Raw genomic sequence first — 18,858 nt, forward strand, 5'->3', positions numbered from 1 at the left:
TCCGCTAGGTGGCGCTGCTTGGTAACAGGCAGACCTATTCCGTTGTGTGAACAGCACGGAAGTGGTTGAGGCGCCAGGGAGACAGTGTTTGTGTATCTGAGAGGAGCAGGGACATCGTGAGTTACTGTTCAGTCGGGCTTGTCTACATGTTGTTTTTGGGTCTCTAAAAATCTTTTTATTTTCTTGTAAGCTGTTGATGGAAGTGTAGAGATTACGGCGGAGGGTTGTTTAACAGTAAAGGCAGAATAAAACTAGATCGAGCACAGAAGCGAAGGCGGTGTTTCACAAGAGGCCTAAAAAGGATACAACATACAGAAATTAGAGATGGATATCTGCGCATCCTCCGCGTCTCTCCTTGAGGAAGAACTCGCCTCTGCTATCGAGCCTGCAGTGAAAGCGGCTGTGCTGAGCGTCATGTCTGCGATCACAAGGTTCGTGGACCGCAGATGCGCAGTTTTGTACGTCAGTCAGAAGGAACGAGAAAAGGAATTTCAAAGCGTACGACTACGATTGGAAATAGCGGAGCGCGAATTAGAAGCAGTAAGAAAACGAGACTACCTGAACACCAATAAACCACACTCCTGGATGAACACTAATATCATTCATCTAGCCGAGAAGGAGAAGGAAGAGAACCGTTTGAAGCGCGCTTCATTCTTCAGTGAAACAGCTGATAAACGTGCACGGAACACCCGGGGCAGCGGCAGTCTTGCTCACGGCCTGCCAGCCATTACACGAAATTTCTCCACTTTTCCAGTTCAGCCAGTCAGGGATCCGGTGCCTGCAGTCCACACCGCACTGAAAAACCCCCGGGTTTTAATCCAGGAGGATGGAAGCTATTCCGAGCAGGACCTGCTGATGCGAGGTGATGACTCTGAACAGAGAGACCACACAAGCACAGCGGGGTGGAGAAGAGCACTGAAAGGTGGGGTGATAAATCCCTTTCAGAAAAATAAATACAGCCTTCTAAGGATACAGGGTAACCCACTGTTATATATTCAAACGTACATTGCAATTTAAAGATAGTATTTTAAATCAAAGACTAAGTTTAAGTATTATCGAAATCGTTTAACTGTTTTATTGTGTAATCCTAAATAATAATGTTAATACGTTGACACTGGCTTACCCGCTTTCATCCACGCTAGTGGTGTGAAGTGTTCTGTAATATGAAGCTGCGTGCGCATTGTGCCCTGTGTCTCGTGTGTGTTTCTGTAGCAGTAACTGTTTGAATTGCATGAGGTTTTCTGTTCTTAATGTGGGACAGCTTGCCCCCAAACTATTATTTGATCGTGATTCAGAAAATATAACAACACGTACGGTGTATTTCATCTGGTAAAACGCATTTTCCGACAAAGCCTGCTGAGAGATGCAGTCCCAGCATGCCAGAGCATGAGGTGGTTCCCTCTTCTGTGTAAATGTGAATCCAATCCAATTGGCCGACCTTAATGACATGCTAATTCTTAGCTTTTTGCACAAGGGACGATTAAAACAAATATGTTGTCTTTTCATGTCCAGTAACTGAAAACACATTTGAAACTGATATTATTTCATATTTTAAATGCTACCTTTAGCATCACGTTTCCTTTTCCCAATGTTTCATTTTTTTCTTTGTTAAATACTGACTTTTTTTTCTGAGGCAGTAGTTAAAATAACGATTAACACTTGCTTTTGTTAACTTACAGTTCATTAAAATAATACTTCTCATGATAAATGCTGTCATCTGACAGGGTTGTTGCCCACACTTGACAAACCTTCAACACATTGTTCAAAAGTTTCATGAATTATAGCAGCAGTAACATGTGCAAAACCATTTTGTTAAAATATAAATGTATTTTGTAAAGTAAATGTTGTTTTTCAGGACATATTATAGCACGATTTTTTTTTTCTTAAAGTCGTAGCCTAGTTACAATTGAGAGCCACATTATTCCCTCTCCCCAGTCAGACATAATCAAAGGCAAGAATCACACAGCAAATACTGTATTGCAGTAACATACAGTTTCTAAACAGAACATACACAAAGCAAATAAATAAATACTCAGACATTTAATAATGTTTTCTGACCTGTATATTATCATTATCTTTCTATCTTTATCAACATATCTGATATGATTGTAGATTTTACAGTGTTTCACCCTTCTCTCTGACACAGGTCCTGCAGAGAGAAATGCTCTCCCTCATGCTGAGGAAGGGTCGAAGGCAGAATCACTTCCCATTCAAGAGGAGCTCTTTGACCAGGAATGGTGCAGGAGTCCAAAGCAGGCTACAGAGCTGACATCTATTGAAGGGGAGGTTAAACCTGCACTAGATCCTGTCCACATTAAAGAGGAGGCCAGTGAACTGGAACCTGTCCACGTTAATGAAGAGATCTCTGGAATTGAGTGTGTCGTCATTAAAGAGGAGGTTCTTGAACTTGAATCTCACCCCATTGAAGAGGGGGGTCCTGAATACTTTGAAAGACGGCAGCAGATTCATGCTGGACAGAACGTGCATCTCTGCACTGTGTGTGGGAAGAGTTTCAGTAGGTCAGCAGAGCTGAAAAGACACCACCGAATTCACACCGGAGAAAGACCGTACCCCTGTACTGATTGTGGAAAGAGTTTCGGTGCGTCGACAGATCTGAAGAGACACCTGCAGATTCACACAAGACAGAAACTGTATCACTGTACGCAATGTGGCAAGGGTTTCACTCACTCAGGAACGCTTGCGTTACACCAGCGAATTCACACAGGAGAGAAACCCTACAGCTGCACCGAGTGTGGGAAGAGTTTCACTCACTCAGCAACACTGTCTTTACACCAGCGAATTCACACAGGAGAGAACCTGTACCAGTGTTCTGAATGCAGCAAGACGTTTATTGCATCGGCAGAGCTGAAAAGACACCAGAGAATTCACACGGGAGAGAAGCCGTATCGCTGCACTGAGTGTGGCAAAAGTTTCAAACAGATGCCACACCTTAAAACACACCAGCAAATTCACACGGGGGAAAAACCGTATTGCTGCACTGCGTGTGGGAAGAGTTTTACTTTCCACTCCCAGCTGAAGAAACACACAGAGTCTAGCCATGCTGTCAGACACACCCCCTAAATGTGTTGGTGCAGTCCACGTGTGTTGTGTTGGTGTGTCGGAGTCATCAAGGACATCTCCTTTTTGTGACCAAACACTTTTAATTGTAATAAAACTTGAAAGTGATCACCAGCCACACAGTCACATAAAGATGGAACAGGAACTATGTTCAAATGTAAAACCAGTTTTTTTTTTGTTTGTTTTTGGGTGGAAAAACTGCTAGGATGTGCTAACTTCTCAGTTTTATTTATGCTTGAGTAATGAATTTGGATGTTGCCACTCTATAATCTTCCAATGGCCACGATGTAAAGAAATATCTATAAAACATTGTTTGACTGCATTCCCTTTTTCATCTCAATTGCTACAAGCAGTACAGTTACTCGACGGCGTCGGTGAAACGTCTGCAAGTCTATCAAAAGATTACTTTTATCTTTTATCATGTATGAGTCCTGTACCTGTACAGAAACATAAGGAAGGCATTCAGGCAGCCCATGACTGGAGTAACCACTGAGATTCTTGATGCCCAGAGACCTTTGTAAAGAAGTTTTTGAACAATGCTTATTCACCTGCTTGTATGATTTTGTATATATAGAAAATTGATGGATTCAAAAGTGTGGATGGATCCATGCCTTCAGAAGAAGGCAGTCGTCGAAGTGTTGTAGCAAACTGTTTCAACTGTTTCTTCATCTTCAATAAGTATACCTAGTGATTTGATGAGTATCTTAATGCATCTCTTAGGATATGGTGCAGTTCTGTATATATAGAGTGGGAGAGTAGCGCCCTGCTGTGATCTTGCTGTTGCTTCTGGACTGCAGCGTGAAATAACAAGTCTAGCCGGAGGACATGAAGCTTGAATTATGAACTGATTGCATCTTTTTTTTTTTTCATTTTCTTTTATATTCAGTATTTGTTGTGTTTTGAAGTCACGCTGCAGCCAGTAACACTTTATAATCTGCAGCAATACGTATGTATTGGACCTTGCAATTGGTTCCCTTTCTTCCTGGTTCAGTTGAAATAGCTTTCAAATCTGTTTCAGAATATCGTGTGAGAACGTAGTGTAACTTCAGTCTCCCGTGAAGCTTGGTGGCTGTGCTGTCCCACTTACAGCATCTTTCTTCTTAGCCTAAGACGCACTCAGTACAGGTCCACTAGTGTTGGGGTTCGTCCAAAACTATCATCAACATCGACTCCCAAAAAAAAAATAGTACATGAAAATGATGACACCACAAGTAGGCCCTAGATTTTGAAAATGTAATTACTCACCATATAGACAGTGAAAATAGACACTCTGACTGTGTCCCGTATTGTACACCCACACAGGTATTACACAATTTGATGATAATCTTTTTCTCTCTATGGCTCTCAAGAGGATCCTGATCTTGAATTTAATTGGCCCATGGATTTCCAGCTGTGAAAACATTTCTTTTTTTGTGTTAGCGAAAGTCGATCACACTCATTTTCGTTCCTATGTTGAGCACTGTCTGCGTATTTTCATAGGATTCCATCTACGCTGGAAAGGAAATGTGTGCCAGCGTTAACAGGATCCTTTTTCTCAACTAAAAGTTAAATATAAATAACTCTGACAAAGCAGTCCTCTCTGGTGGCTGCAGTACTTTTTGCAGGAAGGCATGTTAATGTTTCAAACTGTATACATTATGATTTTTTTTTTTTAATCAAAACCCCCCAACTGTACGCTTTCAGAAAATGACGATTTTGGATGACCCTTTAGTTTTGTAGGTTTTAGAATTTTTTTGTATTTGGTTGTATTTTTATTTACCAATAGACAAAAATCAACTTTTCATTTGAATGTTTTGGTAAAATATTGTGTTATTAATATAGACAAACATGTTCTAATGCTGGCCACTCTAATGTGTTTTATTAGATATCTTAATAGAATTAATTGTAAATCCCTGAAGCACATCTCTCTGGTTTGCAGCCACGGACAAAACTGTTCATAACGAGTAGGAATAGAGTTGTAATACTGTGAAGCTTAGATTAGGAGTGTACTGTAACTCTTTATTTTTGTTCTCTGAATTTCTGTAGCCCAGTGAATTGTGTTATGCAAGTATAGTGAAATCTTAAAATAGACGTCTGCTTTTGAATCGTCTTTTCATAGAAACCGAGTAAACTATTGTAAGAAAATTATTGTTTTGCGTTTTATTAAATTACATAAACCCTGTTTCTTTAGCACATCACTTTAGGTACTGTGTGCATTGCAGCTTTGAAATATTTGGGTCAGAGTTACATTTCTAACTCCGTGTCAAATCCTGATGAAAGTACTGTTGATCCAGTTGTGATGTAACATGGTCTCTGTGCTCTTTAGGGTACGTTATTGAGCACATCAGAATACGGGGTTCAGGAGTGCATCACTCTGTATGTAAAGCTCATGGCAATGTACAGCTATGCCCTATTTGCATTACCTAGAATTTTAGGTTTGAGACATAATTAAAAAAAATATAAATATATATATAATTATATGCATATAATTTAGATCTACACCATTGTCACAAAAATCTACTTGTAGCCATAATAGTATTACAACAGTATTTCATGTTAGATTTCAAAATTTCCAATTTGTTTAATTTGTCAGTTTTTTGTTAATTAAATGAAAAACTACGAAGCGGTCTGTAATTCAGTATGTCAACATAACATTATTCCACTGACACTGTTATCTGCTCCGTTATTGAATCGTATTTTGTCACACTTGTACTTGCTAGAACCAAAGTCATTGTATTTTATCTTGCTCTTAATTGTATTAATACTTGTACTGTGATTCTTGAAATGTATTTTTGCTTACGACTGTAAGTCGCCCTGGATAAGGGTGCCTGGTAATAAATAAATAAATAATAATTATTATTCAGCAGGTTTCATTCGACTTTATGAAGCGGAGTGAGTTCATTCTATATAGAGGGTGTGGAATTCAATATGCTAACAAGGGAACATTATTCAGCAGCTTTCATTGGACTCTATGAAGCTGAGGGAGTTCATTCTATATAGAGGGGGTGGAATTCAATATGTTAACAAGGGAACATTATTCAGCAGCTTTCATTGTGACTTTATGAAGCAACATTAGTTTGTTCTGTAGGGGGGTGCAAAACTTTTGGCCAGAGCGGTACTTTTCAATTTCTTAATGGCTCTCACTATGAATTACATAGCGATAGCTGAGGTCATGTAGTCCAAAGAAAAACTTTAATACACGTTACACACCAAACAACGCAAACTTTTGCTGGTGAAAAATATGTAAATGGCGGTCTTGAAGAAACAGCTCTGTGCAACGTGCTTGTGAGTGTCTGTGCTAGTCGAGGGAGGGAGGGAGGGAGGGGTAAATATTGATGATCTCTTTTAAAATTCCCTCCATAACAGTGTTGGCTTACGTTACTTTCACCAAAGTATGGTCCCTATTAGAATGTGTGCAGACATACAGCAGCACAACCGGTTAGAAATTCCATCATCGAGATGCGCTATTCTTTAAAACCTTTTACTGACGATTTCAAGCTTGCAAATTCAAGTGTTTTTGTAATATCAATATTCGTACTATCGGTATAATGGTGTCATCTTCAGCTTCAAAGGACACGCACTGGTGGGATGTTCTGTTCGTTTCACACCTCTTGTTTATAACATGCTGGCTGGAGGCCTGCTGGTCCGGTATTTTCCAGGAGGAGATTCTGGGATGAATCCCGTTCTGTACTGCCTGCCCTGCAGCACCTGCCTTCACTCTGTGGGTAATGGCTAAGCCGTGGTTTCCTGGAACACCATCCTCATCTCAATGGCACTGAGACCAGGGGATGCAGTTCAGAAGGGCAAGCGTGCCTGAGTGTGATGGAACTGGACAGAGGGAGTGAGGCAGAATCAGCACCTGAGACTAGCAGTAAGGCTACAGAAGTTAAATAAGTAAATATCTAAATAAGAGCTTAAATATAATGGCAAGTGGAAAAGGGATTCATCCTCCTTCAGTGGGAAGCTGCATTGAGGAATGCCCTACAGTTATGCAAGCAGGTAATTTATGCAGTGGTGGCTTTTGTTTTGTACCCCTCTCTCTCTCTCTCTCTCTCTCTCTCTCTCTCTCTCTCTCTCTATATATATATATATATATATATACAAATACTGTTACGCGTAACCCTCTTCTCCAACACGAAGTGTAGAGTTAAAACTATTAACTTAATCGCATTACCAAAAAACGTATACCGTGTTTTCTTCTTTTGATGATGAAACTCCTGGGGGTGCTCGGTAGATGGCGCTAGATCGATAAGCAACACCTTCACTTTTTCTCTGTTGATTAAAGACGAAACAACACGGACGTGATTGTAGAGTGGAGTAGCGTTGTCTGAGAGGAGAAATATAGCAGCTGGAGTTTCAGAGTGATAGTTTGTACGTTTGTTGAAAATTCATCGTGTTTAAGGCGGCAATTGCTTTTTGTTCTGTACAATTGAGGACTATATTGGACAAGGACATTTCCGGTTAGGCAGATTAAAGCAGTCGGCACAGAAGAGAAGGTGCTCGTCTGTATACCACTTGCGGGCCCATTGAGACGCGTCTCTGAAAACTTAAGATGGATATCTGCGCATCCTCCGCGTCTCTCCTTGAGGAAGAACTCGCCTCTGCTATCGAGCCTGCAGTGAAAGCGGCTGTGCTGAGCGTCATGTCTGCGTTAGCAAAGTTCGTGGACAGTAAATGTGCAGTTTTCAATCTCAGACTGGACGAAAGAGAAAAAGAGTTTGAAAGCGTGAGATTGCGATTGGAAATAGCGGAGAGCGAGTTGAAAGCCGTACGAGAAAGAGAATGCATGAACACTGCCGAGAGGAACTCCCTCACGAACACCAGTGAACAATACTGCGGGCTTGACATGGATTTCTTTCATCTACACGAGAAGGAGGCGGTGGGGGGTCCTGTAAATAACACCCGGGTCAGCGACAGTGTTGCTCACGGCCTGCCAGTCACTGCACGCGATTACTCCACAAAACCAGTTCAGCCAGTCAGGGATCCGGTGCCTGCAGTCCACACCGCACTGAAAAACCCCCGGGTTTTAATCCAGGAGGATGGAAGCTATTCCGAGCAGGACCTGCTGATGCGAGGTGATGACTCTGAACAGAGAGACCACACAAACACAGCGGGGTGGAGAAGAGCACTGAAAGGTAGATTTTAAGTTGAATTACGTTTCTGGTTTAATAGCATTGAACACGAAACCACGGTACGGCTATGGCAAGCCATCGGGGCCACAGACGTATTGACACAAAAGTGACCACATGAGAGCCGGTATTTATCAACGCGTAAAGAAGACTGTGATTAGCCTAAGCGTCCTAAAAACGCCAAAAGGGGCGACAATGTTAAAACCCAACACATACTGAAATGTATTATTATTATTATTTGTTTATTTAGCAGACGCCTTTATCCAAGACGACTTACAGAGAATAGGGTGTGTGAACTATGCATCAGCTGCAGAGTCACTTACAATTACGTCTCACCCGAAAGACGGAGCACAAGGAGGTTAAGTGACTTGCTCAGGGTCACACAATGAGTCAGTGGCTGAGGTGGGATTTGAACTGGGGACCTCCTGGTTACAAGCCCTTTTCTTTAACCACTGGACCACACAGCCTCCTATTAGGAAAATTGGAGGCCAACATAGGATCTGATACACATGGAAAATGAGACACTAGACACGTGCTGCATGTATACCCCCTATGGTGGTTCCATTAAACATTAGACAACTTGGTCAATGTTTAATTTTTGGTCGTCACTTGTAGGCAACATTCCTATCTTATAAATGTATGCTACGCTAAGCCAATAAAGGCTTTTTTACTTTGTAGGTAGGTAAGGTAATGCACTGGTCTCATGCATAAAATAAGACTAATTTACAAATTAATTCATGATATTGCAAGCTAAATAATGTTTATTTTTAATAGCTCATTAGCGTAAATTCCAAATGTATCCGGGGAGGGGAGTAGACATCCTAAGTGGAGACAGAAACGTGCTGGAACAACATTATTTTCATAGTGTTTAGATTTGTATGTTCAAATGGTAGTGTTGAACAATTGTAACTTTTGTAATGTTTATATTACAGCTGTTTCAGGTAACTATTCTTTGCCAGCGATGCATTGATAATCATCATTTTGGTTGCGTTACCAGCAGTAGTATGAGTTGCACTATTTTTTTTTCAATTGCAATGTGTGTTTGTTATATTATGCACATTCTAAGTGAGATGGCTCACATCCAAACTCTGTTGCTTTAAATAGTAACCTAGTGAAGTGATATTCCTGGAGTTTAAATATCGTCTTAGACTTTTAATTGAAGATTACAAGGTTGTTTTTATGTTGTTGTTTTTTTTTTAATTTCATGATACCTTTTTGTAAGAATATTACAAGCAGATTAATGTTTCTAATCAGGATTATTTTAAAATATCGAATAGATAATTAAGTCAATTTACAAAACTATTGTTCAGCACTGCCATTTGTGTCCAAAAAGTGGCTTTATGTCCAAAATATATTCCTGTCCAAATCAAATAAATACTGTGTATGTGACATTTAAAAATATTTAATGTGAGCGTCTTATACCACTTGAAAGCTGGAGAACTTCATTTTATAAACAATTAACAGATGAGGAGTGTAGATATTGTGGCTGATGAAAGTGGTGTTTCAAAGCACAGTACTTCATGCTGATTGGTGTCAATGCATGTGAAATATAAAACAAATTAAAAATATTGAGATGATAAAAAACTTTACTTGGCAGAATTTCCTCTCTAACAAACTGCTAATCTGTTGCAGCACTCCGTGAGAAAATTTGCTCTCTGCCAACATTTCATTGGACCATTAGACAGCCCCTGAGCCTATTAGTAACATCAGCCAGATTCAGTTGTTATCCTTAAGAATAGAGATTTGCAAATGGTCATTTTAATTCTTTCTGTGACACTCCTTATCAAAGCGAATTAATAACACAAAAATGATGATTGAGAATTGTGTTTATACCAAAGGGTTGACTGCACAGGTAGCAGATATAAAACAAAACTATATTGCATAATGTAGTTGTTTCCTGAAAAACATTGACCCATATCTCACTCTGTGATGGGGTGGGATTACACAAGTCCAAACGATCCTCTACTTATGATTGTGTGTTTGGACCTTTTAAAGTGAATGTTTGTAAAATGCAATGCCTGGTTTAGATTGGTCCTGTCTGGATGTTCAGTCTAGAATCAACAATGTATGAAATAGATTTTTAAATAACTGTCATTTATTTCGCTTTGACAGCTGAGAGAAATGCTCTCCCTCATGCTGAGGAAGGGTCGAAGGCAGAATCAGGTCCCATTCAAGAGGAGCTCTTCGACCAGAAATGGTGCAGGAGTCCAAAGCAACCTACAGAGCTGACATCTATTGAAGGGGAAGAGGAGAAACCTAAACTAGATCCTGACCACATTAATGAAGAGATCCATGGGCCCCAGCAAACTGAAACTGGAGAGAAACTGCATGGCTGCACTGTGTGTCGGAAGAGTTTCAGTCGGTTAGCAGAGCTGAAAAGACACCAGCGAATTCACACCCGAGAAAAAAGCTATCACTGCACTGTCTGTGAGAAGAGTTACAAATATTCACACCACCTCACAACACACCAGCGCATTCACACTGGCGAAAAACCATATCGCTGCAGCGACTGTGGGAAGAATTTTAATACGAAAGAAGAGCTGAAAAGACACCAGCGAACGCACACAGGAGAAAGACCGTACTGCTGCCCTGAATGCGGGAAGAGATTTAAACACTTGCACCACCTCACAACACACCAGCGCATTCATGGAGCACAGGAGCATGCATTGAATATGGGGAGAGTTTCAAACACCTACCTCGCTTTACAGCAGGCCAGCGCATTCATGGAGGAGGGGGACATGCAGTGAATGTGGGGGGTTTCATTGCAAAAGCAGAACTGAAAGGACGCCTCCAAACAGCACACCAGTCTCCCCTGGTGTGCCGCGCAGTGGCCTGAAACCTAGTTCCAAGCCACAAAGGGCTTCGTGTCCCCTCAGCTTAACAAGTGTTCTGAATGTGAGAAGAGTTTCTTTTGGAGCAGCACAATTAAATAGATACCAGCAAATTCACACCAAAGCAGCCCACAGGTACCAGGTACTTTTTTTAGGAACACCTCTTAGCTTAAAGTATGTTTTGAGTAATAAAAAATTAATGAATTTGCTGTTTTGGACAGTTAAGTCGTCAGCAGTTTAGAAAAGTGCCGTGACTGTGAGCTTTGTGAATACAAACAGATTTCAGATGCCTCCGAGGCTGTCTGAACAGGGCCTCGTTATCAGAGCTCTGTCATTCTGCACAGAACAGAAACAAAACCTCAAGTACATAGTCTTAACGATGTGTGGTCTAGGTCAGCAGAAGTAACAGTGGATTGAAAAATGTATGTGTTTTTCTTGTTTTGCTCTTTATAAATAAACTAAATATTTTAGCAGAAACTGTGAGCTGGATTTTATTCACTACTACTTAAAAGAAACGTATTTAACGCATTTTTAGACAAATGTGTGATATTTGTTTTACTTGGAAAGTTTGTAAATCTAATAATTCACACATGCAGTTGCCTGAGGTTTATAGGATGCAAGAAAATCCTTAACACTAGAACCACCGAGATTTCGGACTATGTACAACCACCACACCTGCAGAATGTGCAGCTCCATTTTAAAACTGCTTTGATATGAAAATGAAAACCAAGCAATCGGATACAACTTAATATTTTTATTTATGAACGTCATACATAACATTTTCAGAGCAGAAACACTGTTTTTACATTGAAAATTAAACTTTTTTCAAAAATAGCACATATACATAAACATGAAAAACTGCAATAAAATAAACTTTACGCAATAAACTTCTGTGCAAACAGGTGTAGAAAGCTGTGTGCACATATGAAATTATAAAACATAAAGAACTAGTTATAAAACTAAAATATAACATAACTTATGCAACGTGAAAATGCTTTAAGTGAAACAGAGTTCAAAGGCTCTGTCTGTCTCTTCAGAATTCTATTACAGCTTTCTAAGTACAATCTATGCAGAAAACACGCTTTTCAACTGTACCAGTGCATTTGCCACAGACTGCCTTTTCACAACGGGCGCAGACATCAAAAGTTCTGTTTTTATTGCATTTAGCAACCTGGCATTGTCTTTTATTCCGTGTGCCAGTGGGTGCAGCGCTGGCTGAAGGTTGAGGGGCATTTGCCAGCCGGCTTTCGTGTCTCTTATCAAAATGTTTCTGCCGTAGCTCCAGGGCTAGCTGCAGAATGAAGTCCCTCTGAGCGATTGTGTTGCCGGAGCACTCCTTGTACAAAACCAAAGCGTTGATGAAAATATGTAACACAAGGGTGTCTGTCAGCTTGTCCTGTTCTAACAGAAAAAAAGACATGTACACAAGAGAAATAACCAATCTGTGCTATCCATGTAGGACAGCATCTTCAGATCTTCTGGGCTCCTTGATGATAAAGTGTACGGTTGCTTACATACATATATGTACATCAATTAAGAATTGACAGTAATAAGCCCTTTATAGATAATCATTCATGCTTGTTCTGTGCAGCTCTGTTCCTGTAGATTGGGACTTGAAACTTGGTTACAGGGCAGCCTGGCTTTAACATTGGGGTCTATGAGGAGAAACAGCCTGCTTTAACATTGGGGTCTATGAGGAGAAACAGCCTGGCTTTAACATTGGGGTCTATGAGGAGAAACAGCCTGGCTTTAACATTGGGGTCTATGAGGAGAAACACACACTGAGGGCTCTGATTGTGAAGCTGGTCTTGCTCTCATAGTGCTTCGAAAGAGGTTGCACGTGACTTATTATTTTATTAATAAATGTGGCACAAATTATCCTCCATATTTTGTGACTCCAGAGTACATTTCCTTCATGTATAACAAGTTTGCATTGAAACAGTGAAGTGCGCCCCCATGTGGCTCTATGGAGGAGCACTTAAATGAAGGTGCCACTGATACATTCCGTCTAGCCGTGTTTTGTTACAGACCTGCCTTCGATAGCTCAGTTGGTAGAGCGGAGGACTGTAGTGGAAAAGCACGGGCATCCTTAGGTCGCTGGTTCAAATCCGGCTCGAAGGATTTTATTTAAATCACTTTAAAATACGCCATATTGTCTGTAAATGTATAACTTTTTACACCTGAAGAAAACATTCATAGCTGCAGACACGGATTCTCTCTAATCTACACGTAAAGGTAGTGATAACGTGCTCTCTTTAGTGCTGATCGAGGCCGGTGAAAGTAGCAGTGAAAGCGAGAGGGGGCTTTTGGCAGCGGGGAATTAGCTCAAATGGTAGAGCGCTCGCTTAGCATGCGAGAGGTAGCGGGATCGATGCCCGCATTCTCCATTTAGGTTCATTTTTAGTGTAAACCCCACTTCAGACAAGATGCGTTTTCTTTCTGTAAGCACTTTCTCTTTTAATTTACAATTAATGTATCGTTATCCATTAACATGTTTAAACACAGAACAGCCAGTCATTGTACTCTAAAGCACAAAAGGAGCCCGAAGAAAGCGGCTGCCAAGCCTAAAAAGGTCGTAAAGAAGAGCCCGAAGAAAGCGAAGGCAGCGCCTAAACCTAAAAAGGTGACCAAGGCAGCTAAACCCGCAGCGAAGAAGGCGGCTCCTAAAAAGAAGTGCCAACACACCTTTCTAAAAAGAGCGGATTTTCTTTACATTGATAATAAACTTGCCACTCCCGTTATGTTTTAATAGTGCAATATTAATCAATAGCTAAACATAATTGCATTGGTTTACAAGAACGATGTTTCCTTTATATCTGATTTCAGTTTCACTTTACTGTCTAAATGTGTTCTCATTTCCTTTAAATAATCAAGCATTTATTGGTACTTAAACAACACGTTGCAATTGCTAAATTTATTATATGTAAAAAAAAAAGTTTCTTTCATCTTTTTATAAGTACCGTGAAAATATATTTATAGTACAGTACAGCTCATGCGTAAAGTAGCTATGTGGTTTAAAGTTACTGGAAATCAGCACTTTAAGAGAAGTGGATGGCTCTTAAAAGAGCCTTTGCGTTTCCGGATTTTTTTTTTTTTAAAGGTATTTTGCAGTTTAAGCGCGTTCTCCGCGGATGCGGCGGGCCAGCTGGATGTCTTTGGGCATGATGGTGACTCTCTTGGCGTGAATGGCACACAGGTTGGTGTCCTCAAAGAGCCCGACCAGGTAAGCCTCACTAGCCTCTTGCAGCGCCATCACAGCGGAGCTCTGGAAGCGCAGGTCGGTCTTGAAATCCTGAGCGATTTCTCTGACCAGCCGCTGGAAAGGCAGCTTGCGGATCAGCAGCTCGGTGGATTTCTGATAGCGGCGGATCTCCCTCAGAGCCACAGTCCCAGGCCTGTAGCGGTGAGGTTTCTTCACGCCGCCGGTAGCGGGAGCGCTCTTTCGCGCAGCCTTGGTAGCGAGCTGCTTCCTGGGAGCCTTTCCACCGGTGGACTTACGAGCGGTCTGCTTGGTTCTTGCCATTTTCAAGCTCTTCCAAACAGTATAAAAAATTGTAAAATATGATACAAAATGCTGATACCAAAGACTATATAGGAACTGAGTTGCTCTGATAGGCTGTGAGACACTTAGGGCGGGTTTATGTTCCTCATTGGTTCTATTGCAGATACTCAATGATTGATTGGTTCATTTCAATTTTGCGCGCATTTGAATGAGTCATTGTTTCTGAATTGTTGGCGCCTTTTTTAGTAACTAATTCAGCAACATATTAGACCCCCATTTAAAAAATTCATTCCACTAAAATTAAGCAGTCTATGTTTAAAACTGTAACGGAAAAACGCTCAACAATAGACAAGCAATACTTGTTTATGGCGAGAGAAAATACATAATAAACACATAATTAAACAAAACATGTACCCTTAGCCCTAAAAAAATAGATCCATTAAAAATATAATCATACTAAAAAAAAAAATAACTAATAGAAACAAACGTAAAACACAATTTCCTGATTGGATAGTTGTATCGACCCAAGATATATATATATATATACGCCACTTGTATGTATATTTCAATGTAGCTCGATCGGAGACAAAGCAAACCTCTAAATTGATATTGTATCGTACTGTCTCCTTGTAAGGAACGTGGTGATTATGTGGGAATGTCAGCAACACGCGCTGTACACTGCGGCGGGTATGTGTTTGATGTAGCGATAAAGAGATACTGTAACGCTGTACTACTCACAGAAAGTATTCATTGTTGCAATTCTCACCACTTTGTATTATTCGGACTGTGAACAGGATGTGAGTGGTGATAATAAAGGCAATGTCCAGACCAGAGTTCTCCCAAAAACGTCTGTGTTTTTAATTTCAATAATTACAATAAATAATAATAATAATAACCCCCCCCCCCCCCTTTTGCCAGCGATGGTATCGGGGGGAACACGGCAGGTTTACAGTCCTTAATAACAAAAGAATGACACTCCTGAACCACAATCCTCCGTGCACGAAACTGTGCTCTTTCTCCGGGGTCGTGGTGAGTGCTGGTGCTGTGCTGTGCTGTGCTGTGCTGTGCTGTGCTGTGCTGTGAGGGACGTGCTCCGGGTCTAATGCCGGCTCCGCGGCTGTAGCTCCCGACTCTCACTCCTCCTCTGATAACGACACAAACAAAACAACAACAAACGCACAGGCTCCGGCTGAATATCGTCATCAGCGCAAGCGCGTACTAACGTAGCTGCTTCCCCTTTGTACCCAGAACCTCCTCCCTGCAAGCAACCCGTTGCCATGGTTTCTCCGATAGGGGCCCGCCCCGCAGCTGATTGCAATGGAATCCTTCCAGGTACATGCAACTACGCGCTCCCCCTAATATGGTCACCTTCCGGTTTCCGCCTACCGTCAAGGCAGTCCATCTAGGACAGTGCTGCCCAAACACGGTCCTGGAGAGCCCCTATCCAGTAAGTTTTGTAGGTCACCCTAAATTGCTAATTTCTAAAGACTGGGAACACATGGAAGTTATTGATCAATTAAGCAAATAACTTGTTCAATTAAGGGAGCTCTGGTCATTGGGCCAGTTTACATGCTGAGAAAATCTCATGACTTGTTTACGGTCATGACTTATTTAAGGTGGTACGGTCTGGATTACAATTTTAGTTAGTTTTGGTTTATGTTTGAATACAAATGTAATACATTATACAAAAATCAAATACAACATGAAGTTTCAAAGCAGGAATTGATAAATTAAACAAACTAAAATGATCTAAAATTATAACCACCTTAAATAAGTCATGACAGTAGACAGATAAGTCATGACATTTTCCCAGCATGTAATCCAGGCCATTGAGGGCTGAAAAGGGTAGTTCATTTTTTGTACCAAATGATCTCGAAATGACTTCATTTAATAAATCACCTGCTTAATTGATCACAATGAAATTGTTCCAGGTGTTAAGAAATTGATGATTAAAGGTTACCTATAAAACCTGCTGGATAGGGGCTCTCCAGGACCGGGTTTGGGCAGCACTGATCTAGGAGGAAGCATACGATCCACCTTACCAAGCGCCTTTTTTGGTCGGGAGGGAGATTTACAGTTTGAATTCTTTCTCTCTCTGTCACACGGACATATAATTATTGAATCTATGTGTTTAGTACGTTTGTCAGTTGAAAGTATATTTCAATTTCTCTCCATGTGAAACAAAGTAAACCAATTAAATTGATATTTATCATGTTGTTTCTTTGCAAAGAACGTGGCATTGATGTGGGGAACGTCGCTACAGCCGCTGCAGCAAAGCCTGTGTTTGATATCGCTACAGACAGAGACATGGTAACGCTGCACTGACACACACACGATTCATTGCTTCAGTTCTCACCATTCGGTATTATTCACAGTAAACAGAAACAGATTCAATGCGCTTTTATAGAAAAGTGGGTGGCTCTTAAAAGAGCCTTTGAGGGTTTATAAGATCTTAAAAGCGGCGTCCGAGTGATTTACTTCTTGGCTGGCTTCTCGGTTTTCTTGGGCAGCAGCACGGCCTGGATGTTGGGCAGCACTCCGCCCTGAGCGATGGTGACGCCTCCCATCAGCTTGTTGAGCTCCTCGTCGTTGCGGACAGCGAGCTGCAGGTGACGCGGGATGATTCTGGTTTTCTTGTTGTCCCGGGCGGCGTTCCCGGCCAGCTCCAGGATTTCAGCAGTCAGGTACTCGAGCACAGCGGCCAGATAGACCGGGGCTCCAGCGCCGACACGCTGAGCATAGTTTCCCTTCCGCAGCAACCTGTGGACACGGCCGACTGGGAACTGCAGTCCTGCCCTGGAGGAGCGAGTCTTTGCCTTAGCACGGGCTTTACCGCCGGTCTTTCCTCTTCCAGACATCTTCACTATAGTTAAGAATACTACAACAATAAATACGCCATTGCTCTCCTGCTATTTATACACACCGACTCATTCGTGATTGGACAAAACAGTGCAAAACTTATTATAATGTTAAAGACGTCACAGTGGATGGGGGCGTGCAGAATTTTATTTGCCTGTCTCTGATTGGCTGCATCATACCCTTCCCGCTGTTTCTGGTTTGGCGCTGTTCTGCTGCTGTTTGTCTTTTGTTTCCTCAAAATGTCACCGTTCTGAAGTTTAAAACCACTGCCCCAGCCAGCCAGATAGAGTTATAGGGCACTGGAGAACCTTCTCAACAGCGAATGGCCTGTACAGGTGGGACTGGCTGCACCTGAACAGGAAAGGACTCAGTGCAGTTTTAACTTGGGAATTAGGGGCCAGGGAGCACAGAGCCAGGGGGAGCTACACTACAAACTACACAGCAAACAACAAAGTGTCACCAAATTGGTGCTAATGTTCATGCTCTCTGCCTCGCTTCGCCCACGCTACTCCACTACTCCGCTCGCTCCACTGGCTCCCGATCACCGCTCGCATCCAGTTCAAGACTCTTGTACTAGCCTACAGATGCCTTGACCAGTCTGCACCCAGCTACCTCCAGACCCTCATCTCTCCCTACACCCCCACTCGACCTCTCCGCTCCGCCTGCACTAGAAGACTAGCTCTACCTCCACTACGCTCCCCTGCCTCCAGAGCCCGCTCCTTCTCCACCCTTGCTTTATTATAATGTTAAAGACGTCATAGTGGATGAGGGCGTGCAGTGTTTCATTTACTTGTCTCTGATTGGCTGTATCATTCCCTGCCCGCTGTTTCTGGTTTGGCACTGTTCTGCTGCTGTTTGTCTTTTGTTTCCTCTTGGCGCACATTTTTAAACTGGAACACAGTGTAACAAAATGTAACCGTTTAGAAGTGTTTGAAACCACACTGCCCCAGACATGTTCCACTTTAGTTATAATTCCTAGGTTTTAGTTTACAGTTTAGAGTTCTGTGCACTTCAGTTAACCAAAAAAGCTGATATTGTTGACAGTCCAGTTTGTTTACATTTTGAAAAGGTAGTTGTATCTACAATTATACCAGTTTGCCCTTCGCTTTAAATTTACTTGCTATAACGTCTGGCTGTCAGTTTGAAGAAAACAAGCTGAAATACCTATGTTTATTTAAAAAACAATCAATTTAAATGAATGTGTAAGTCATTTCAAGACCCTTGTTCTTCACCACACTGCCCCTAATCCCTAGTGACTCCCCCTACAACCTCTCCACTCCTCCTCTGCATTTGTAAGATTTACAAATATTTGCTTCACATTTGAATGCAGTTGGAACAAAAACGTGTGTGCAAAACTATGCCATAAAAGCCCCACTCCATTATATCACTGGGTGTGACCCTGAGCAAGTGACTTAACCTCCTTGTGCTCCGTCCTTCAGATGAGACCGAGGTCCTATTGGAAGTGACTCTGCAGCAGCAG

General features: G+C 41.6%; 2 protein-coding genes and 2 non-coding genes across 7 annotated transcripts; 3 read left to right on the top strand and 1 right to left on the bottom strand.

Annotated features, from left to right (window-relative positions):
* On the top strand, positions 1-11,494 carry LOC117967176 (zinc finger protein 12-like). Of its 4 annotated transcripts, none has more exons than XM_059012410.1 (2): positions 1-976; positions 2,147-5,917. In XM_059012410.1, the coding sequence occupies exons 1-2, from the start codon at positions 325-327 to the stop codon at positions 3,079-3,081; spliced, it is 1,587 nt and encodes a 528-aa protein (XP_058868393.1). In that variant the 5' UTR covers positions 1-324; the 3' UTR covers positions 3,082-5,917. The 4 variants fall into 4 exon arrangements, with proteins under 4 accessions (XP_058868393.1, XP_058868394.1, XP_058868395.1 ...); XM_059012411.1 differs by having other exon boundaries at positions 1-922; XM_059012412.1 differs by lacking the exon at positions 2,147-5,917 and adding an exon at positions 10,299-11,494 and having other exon boundaries at positions 3-922.
* Positions 11,495-13,050: 1,556 nt separating this feature from the next.
* Positions 13,051-13,138, top strand: trnay-gua (transfer RNA tyrosine (anticodon GUA)). Its single transcript is given in 2 exon segments — positions 13,051-13,087; positions 13,103-13,138. It is a non-coding gene; the product is annotated as a tRNA-Tyr (tRNA).
* A 193-nt stretch (positions 13,139-13,331) lies between these two features.
* trnaa-agc (transfer RNA alanine (anticodon AGC)) lies at positions 13,332-13,404 on the top strand. Its single transcript has one exon. It is a non-coding gene; the product is annotated as a tRNA-Ala (tRNA).
* Positions 13,405-14,071: 667 nt separating this feature from the next.
* On the bottom strand, positions 14,072-14,580 carry LOC131709717 (histone H3). Its single transcript, XM_059012438.1, has one exon. It carries the CDS (start codon positions 14,538-14,540, stop codon positions 14,130-14,132), a length of 411 nt encoding a protein of 136 aa, XP_058868421.1. The 5' UTR covers positions 14,541-14,580; the 3' UTR covers positions 14,072-14,129.
* Positions 14,581-18,858: the final 4,278 nt, after the last annotated feature.

This window comes from Acipenser ruthenus, chromosome 44 (assembly GCF_902713425.1).
Source record: "Acipenser ruthenus chromosome 44, fAciRut3.2 maternal haplotype, whole genome shotgun sequence".
Taxonomy (NCBI): Eukaryota; Metazoa; Chordata; class Actinopteri; order Acipenseriformes; family Acipenseridae; genus Acipenser; species Acipenser ruthenus.